This window comes from Phaethon lepturus, unplaced genomic scaffold (genome assembly GCF_000687285.1).
Source record: "Phaethon lepturus isolate BGI_N335 unplaced genomic scaffold, ASM68728v1 scaffold18350, whole genome shotgun sequence".
Taxonomy (NCBI): Eukaryota; Metazoa; Chordata; class Aves; order Phaethontiformes; family Phaethontidae; genus Phaethon; species Phaethon lepturus.
The window spans coordinates 1-7,492 of NW_010511391.1; the positions used below are offsets into that span (position 1 = coordinate 1).

A 7,492-nucleotide genomic window follows, 5' to 3' on the forward strand; every position below is an offset into this window, starting at 1 on the left:
CAGTTGCTCTTGCAGATCAAGAACTAGAGTCCAGGGCCTGCACTTCCCTGTACAGCTGCTAAGAAAAGCAACACTTACAAGATGCAGTAAAAAGCATTAGCTACCTTCTCATGTAGGGCAGACAGGGTTACACTGGGTAAAACACAGCCCCAGTTCCAGTCTTACTAAGTGACAACCTTTCTCTGACCTGCTTTTGTATCCAGCACTGATGATCTGAAGTTAATGTGGACTTACCACATTCAACAGGTGCATTTGGAAGCTGAAAGCACATTCAGGTAACACTTCAAAGCACTTAAAAAAGTCAAACCAGATTTAGTCCACAAATCAATAAACAGCCTACTTTCTAGAGATGCTGCACTGCTCCAAGTCCCAGTGAGATGAATAGAAAGTTGAAACACTCAGTATCTTGGGAATTAATATTACTTAAGTGCCTCCACCACCATGCAAAAAAAAAAAACCAAACCTGTCTGCCTACTATGCAGAACAGAAAACAGCACTGAAACAAAGACTTTCTCCAGACATGAACTAGTGCCACAGAGATACTACACCTACACATAGATCATCCCCCCAGCAGGGATGATCACATACTCAAGGCAGAAGCTTTCAGTCACCAGTCACCACTGGGCACCACACTCCAGCGTTTTGGTATTTCTCCCCTATGATACTGAAGGGTGACAGTGTCAGGATCTCCACAGAGCCCTCACTGACAGCGGGTCAGCACGAGGGCTGTTGCTGGTAAGATGTTCAGGTGACAACATGAGCTGGTGAAGCACCTTTTCTCATATTATAGAAACTTCTCCCGTATCTGAAAGAAGCAGACCCTGACATTTATCTAGACAGCACTGTTCAAACTCCAGTAACCACATAAATAAAAAACTGTCTTAATCCTTGCCTACATACATTCTCTTTTATTAACTTGCCCAATGAAGATATGGATGCCTAGAGCCAAGCTATGTAAGGACTGCAACTTAGTCTGGGATGAATATGGTTTAAAATGAGCACCACAGCACAGTGCCTTCTCATGCTTGAAAATAAAGGGTATAGGAAGAATCTTATGGGACCATATACCCTGCAAGCCCTCATGCTTGGCCCTGGTGTAATGTTCAATTGGACATACTGCATCCACATCAGAAAAGGAAAACAGCACTCAAATCTGCAAACTTTTTTTTTTTAAAGAGTGAGCTTTTGTATATTTAAAGCAAATAAATACACATTGAAAATTGAGTCTCACTCATGACTTTAAAATTACCAAGCAAGCATTCGCTCACAGCAGGCTCCCAGTATGAAGAGGCATGTTTTTTTTCCATTCCCAGAGAAAAATGCAAGAATAGACAGTATTAATAGTGGTAGTACGAAGACTGGATTTGTTCCAAGATTAAGTAAAACAGAATAAGACACAGCAAAAAATAAGAAGTAAAATGCACACTTTTAAAAGTCCAGTAATATTTGGATGGTGTACGCTTTAGTTGATCATAAAAGCACTAATGTTGCATATCATTAAATTTCAGAGTTGCTTTTAAATTTGGTTTGTTGGTTGCTCAAGGAATACTGTCATAAAAGCAAAACCTATATATACACTATTAATGATTTAGTCTATCACATGAAAAACCCTTCCTATTTATTAAAAGCTTATCTTAACTGCAGTCTTAATAGCTACTTCTGCAAGCAAACCATTTAAAGCACCCTTTGACAAGTTTCTTACCACTGCCTCGTTCTTTGGAACAGACGGATTTAACATTGTGAGAAGGCTGCCTGGGATCCAGAAAGGAGACATGTGCCTGTGATCCTACTGCATATACTGACCACTCCTGACCATAAGCCAAACACACATTCTCCCTGCAGTATGGCAACTTTGTGGAAAGTAACTGGAAACAGAGGAAAGACAAATCAACACATTATGAGAAGAGAGCAAAACATTAATATAACAATTCTTTAAGCTATGTTCAAGGAAGTTGCAGTGAAAAAAAAAATATGTTCATCACAACAATAGAACTTTAAGAGAAAAGCAACAACCTGACCCAGAGGAAAAAACCTGAAGGAGATTGGATTGCCTTATCTGAAGAAAACTGAGATTATAAAGGCTGAAGCCAAGTATTATGCAAAGAACAATGGACATTTTGGTAAATTGTTTTGCATCTTTCTAAGCTGCTGTTATTTCTTCAGCAGGTGTACACAGACATCAGCTCTCAGCTGAAAAAGCTTACCTCATACACTAGCATAGATATTTCTGAGCTTGATCTGCAATTACACTTAAATAAGTTCCTTTATGAACACTGCTAATCAGGTATCCATCATACTCAATGGAATGGTTCACTTCAGCTCACCCAGAACTGGCAGAAAGTTAAAAGCACCTCCCACCCTCCAAAATAAGGTGAGTGGGAAGTTTCTCTCCCCAAGTTCTGATTTTCAGGACATTTCATTTTACATAGAACACTTAAAAGCTTTACAAACACTGCTGCTCTTTCTTCAAGCATTTAAAAGAGATGAAGAATAGCAAACAGCCTTAACTGCTAGGCAATTTTTGAAATTTTACACCAACAAACAGAAAAGCACCTTTGATAGTGTGTGCTCTGCTTTCCAAAGATGAAAATACCCATCTAGGGACACAGCTCCCAGTTCCTATTATTAAAAAAAAAAAATTTAAGAGAGTTAGTTTCTGTATTATAGATGTCCTTACAAACTCACACTCTCTACTAGGCAGGCTGCATACTCCAGATTGAACTCATCCATAATCCTGTACTTGCTTATCAAGACAAATTTTCATTTTATATTGATCTTGATAGAATGCTATATAGCGCAAAGGTGCCAGGTAGAATACGAATTAATAAAACAGTAAATAACCAAAAATAGCTTTCAAAAGTATAGATCATCTTAGACAATCAAATAATGAATTATTAGACAGTACAAGCTGGGGTTGTCAATTCTCTACAGCAGCTCCCACACTGATTCTGACCCTGAAGTAAACATTTCTTTCCAGGCACTACTCTACTGAAAAAGCTACACGAAGTCTCTATCATAGAGGAGTAATTAACAACTGTAGTGAAAAATAAAGCCCGCAGGAACACCATGCTTCTGATAGCACACCCACCTTTGCTTCAGACCTTCTCTGTTCTTTGAGGGCAGAAAGAAAAGTAGCGGAGGATGAATTGCTACTCCCACTTGCCCCAGTACAATTCATCTCTAGTAATAACAAGGTCAGCATGGGAGAGGTTAACACTTACTGTTTGTCAAATGCCAACAAAATAACACCAAAGCAAGCATTGGTGCCTGCCCTGTGCGTCAGTCACCTCACTTGCCGAGCAATCCAGTGACGATTCACCCATCAAATCAGCAACTGACTCAATGTTAGCTGGTCTTCATGAAAGGTGAAGGAAAGCAGAAGAGCACTCAAGAGTGGGATTCAAGTTGCAAGAGGTGTTTTGGTGCCTTATCTGCTTCTTGTAAACATTCCCTTAGGGTGCAAGTTTAAAATCAAACACACAGGAAAACTGTTCCTTCTGAAAACATATGATTTTTTTTTTTTTTTTTCTACTGGCCTTCTCCAAGCATTTGGGGCAGAAACAGACATGGCAGATAAAAACAACCGTCTCTCATATGAGAAAGATGCAAAAGGATCAGGGGAAAAAAAATTAGGTTGCTTCTCCGGTATATTTGATTTAGATTACTTTTTTCTTTTTCTAATAGATATGGACAGTTTTAAGACTTCTCAACTGTCTTGCTTATCTTACTGACCTTGTTCTTATTGTTGAAAGCCAATGCTCGGACTTTGCAGTTGTCGGGACTGGTGTTCTCCTTGGGGACATCCTTCAGGGCCCTGTGTGTTATGTGGGCATAGACAGGAACTTGAGAGAGATTATGCCTGGCATTGGACAATACATCTTCTGTGACTTCCCAGAGACCCATCGAACCATCCCGGGAACCTGAATAAATAGTCCATAACAGCATTTAACATATATATAAAATCCCCTTTTTCAAAAAGGATGTGCAATAAACAATAGGGTCCGAAAGAAAGGATACTATTACTATTAAATTAATCTAACTGAACACACTGTTGGCGCCTATATATTAATTATTAACAAAATAATTAATTTGCTGAGCTGTAAAGTTCATAACTTTGTGAACTCATTGTCAACTGGTTTGTCTACATAGTTTCCAAGCAGCTAGATCACCTCATCTATTTTTAAACTGATTAGGATGCATCAAAAAACACAATCATCACCATTAGAGATTCACACGTAGAATAAACTCAGAGGTGACTGAATAGCCTACATGTTCAGCCTGGCTTACCAAGGCTGAGACTGACAGTCTGTTAAGCCAATACAAAAACCTCCAAGAAAACTCAGTTGGGTTTACACCAATTTTGGATCTTTTGATTTCTGCCAGTATGCTTATGGATATGTACACACATTTGTGAACTGAACAGAAACAGCTATTTCAAACCACAATTTGTATCAAATCTATTTTTTAAATTATTTTTAAACCCATGCAACCTCTTTTTTAAAGAATGTAACACAGGAACTGAGGCCAAACAAGCAAGAAATCATTTTATTTTTCTACTAAATTAGAAGATATTAATCCAAAATATTAATCAATAAGAGTAACAATACCGGATGAAGAAAGCTGAATGTCTTTGTTTCACAGATCAACACAGGCTTAACCCAAGGTCCTATACCCATCCCTTCTGGTGTTTAGGCAACTCACTTCCATCCAACTCAGCTCTGACAGATTTGACATATACCTCAATTTCTTAAAAACCCTACACAATGTGACTTAATTTTTTTTAATGCAGGTATTTAAGTTAGAGAGTTGCAAGGATCAACTTTTATATTAAATTCAAAATCAAACTCCAGGATTAGCTTTTTGTTTTTTGAAAAAAAAAAAAAAAAATTACTGAACTAAAAATTCAAGTATTTGATTTTTATTTGAGATTGTTACGATTTTCTGTCACCTGCAGTTTGACACTTCCCTGTACCGAATACTATACCCTGTCAGCACAGAAAAACAATAAACTACTACATTAATGCAACAACATATTAGTATTGCTGCCTTTACCCAAGTAATACTTTATGAAGTTACACTGATTGTCCAACTAGTTACTAAAAAGTCAGTAACTGACCTTTCCTATTACAGCCTTCTGTATTAACTGCCATAGTATGTATGCATATATATACACGCACACACAACTTTACTGATAGCTTGATAAAACAAACTGAGTTTTCATTAATCAGTCTTTCATAGGATTTCAGGAAACCAATACTCCTCTGCTGTATTCCAAAGTTTTTAACTGATAACCAACACCTCTCGAAATTCTTCTTGTGTGGAATCCTTCGCTTTAACTCACTGTGTTTAGACACAGTAGTATTCCCTCTAATACTAGAAAAAAAAAAAAAAATCAAATCTAGTCCAGGGCCCTACAAATAAAACAAAGCAAAGCACTGTACTAAGACCAAGAATGGTTTAAATAGGCAATATAGGTTTAAATAGTTCCAAGTGGTTTCAAATGCCTTGATAAAGGTGCTTCCCTAAGACCTATCAAGTGCTGTACATCAGTATAAAATTCAGGGGGGTGGGGAAGATATTGACTTTACCAGAAACAGCCATAGTATCACTGATCCATGCAATTGAAAATATCCAGTCCTTATGTCCATCCTAAAAGAAAGAAGATAGATTTTCTGTGACATTATATTCTAGAGTGGTCTTAAAGCAGACAAGTATTCTTCACTGAGATTTTTTTTTTTTTTTTTTTAAAGTACAAACTCAGAAGGACAGACTTACATTAAAAACACACAGATAAGATCCCAGTATCAAGCTGGAGCAGTTTAAGTACCCAACAGTAATTTTAAATTTTTTTAATTTTGAAGTGTATAACTAAACAGAGAGCAATTAGGTGATGGAAAAACAGGTCTCTGACAAAGGACAAATTGATCTCAGTTCTAAGGATTTAGATTTTCCATTTTTAAAGCAGTGTTTGTTACTTCTGTAAAGTAGCTACATACTTTTATTTCCTCAAATGGACATCCCTACTATAAAAATTAAACAAAACATTACATTTACAATAGATGACCTACAGATTAATTTTTCAAGACTATTACTTCAAGAATCTTCTCTTTAGCAGGCGAGAAACCTGTGTAGAAAAAAGACCATAAGGCTCTAGTTCTGTTTGAAAAGCTGCAGCGTCACAGCAGCACGCAAATGAATAACAAGTCATAGAAATCTTCAGTCAAGCCTTTCTGCAGATGATTATCTGTCACTGCAGAAACTCTGACCTGACCTCTGCTGTTGTAGTTAACATCTATGTGAAGTCCCGAATCAAAAAGGAGAAATGAGAGAGAATTGTTTACAGGACACCACTATACTCGTTTCAGCCTTTTTCTTTTTAAGACTGGTTATTTTAAAAAAGCCTCATGATATTTCAGAAATATAAGCAGTACCATAGCCTATCAAACTGCCATAAGCCACTGGGTTAGAACTAATCCTCAAAGCCAAGTTCTGGAATAATACATACATAAACTGCACTGGAGAAAGGGAAAATTTGAACAACGTGTATCATCTTTTAATTTTCTCAAAAGAGCTTTTTCACTAAAACTAGTTTCAGAGGTCATCACCACAATTAGACCTTAACAGTTAAGACGATTGTTAAATTTTCAGTACTTAAAAGTAATCTGAAGTACCCCATCTGAATGAGGGTGAGGAAGAAGAACTATGACTCTCAACCCTGAGAATCATCTCACATTTATGTACTCACTCATATTTAAGATATCTTGTCAAAAAAGACAACTTAACCAGGAATATTTTTCAAGCTTTCAGAAATTCACTCTCCACTACAAGACTCCCAAATCTTAATCCTGCTCTGACCTTACACACTTCAAAGTAGTAATTCTTGTAAGTGACAGAATAAACTTTCCACAAATACTCCCACTTACATCTCCCACACAGACAGGATCGAGTGTAGGCAGTTGATAAATTGCAAGACTGTTGGGGTTGTCTCCACCTGTGGCCAGAAGGGTCCTCGAGGGGTTGAGCTCAATGGCATGAATACCACATCCCTGCTGGTTGACCATGCTGGCTTCACGATCTTTCAGAATAGGAATCTTGGTAATTTGACCAGTTTGGACATCTACTACAAATAACTGGGGGGGGGAAGCAGATGTAAGTCATTATCGAACAGATAAGAAAAACAAGATGGTCAAATATCCTCCCTATTTTGAACTGACATTCTTTTAAAGTTGGAATCCATAAACGCTGCAAATATGGCTGAAAAATGCATAAATTCCTTCTTAAAACAATTAAACTAACTTAATTACAGTGGGTTTTATTTTAATCATCCCATTTGGTTTTCACAGCAATGGAAGAGAGAAGAGAGAAATTTGTCATGGGAGGTTTCCCATTTAACAAAACCCTCGAATCTAAAACTTTTCCCTGTTCAATACTGTGACAAAACAATACTGTGTTCCAGTTTCCCTGTACAACATTGAGAAGGAGACCCACCTCA

At 37.3% G+C, this 7,492-nt stretch overlaps 1 protein-coding gene across 1 annotated transcript; it reads right to left on the reverse strand.

The window, feature by feature from the left end:
- Positions 1-1,702: 1,702 nt before the first annotated feature.
- On the reverse strand, positions 1,703-7,130 carry LOC104613905 (DDB1- and CUL4-associated factor 12; the record flags this gene model as incomplete). The annotated part of the gene is made up of 5 exons (XM_010283898.1): positions 1,703-1,865; positions 2,554-2,619; positions 3,733-3,920; positions 5,589-5,649; positions 6,924-7,130. Coding segments are annotated over 5 exons (685 nt in total), but the record flags the coding sequence as incomplete, so codon positions are not given.
- Positions 7,131-7,492: the final 362 nt, after the last annotated feature.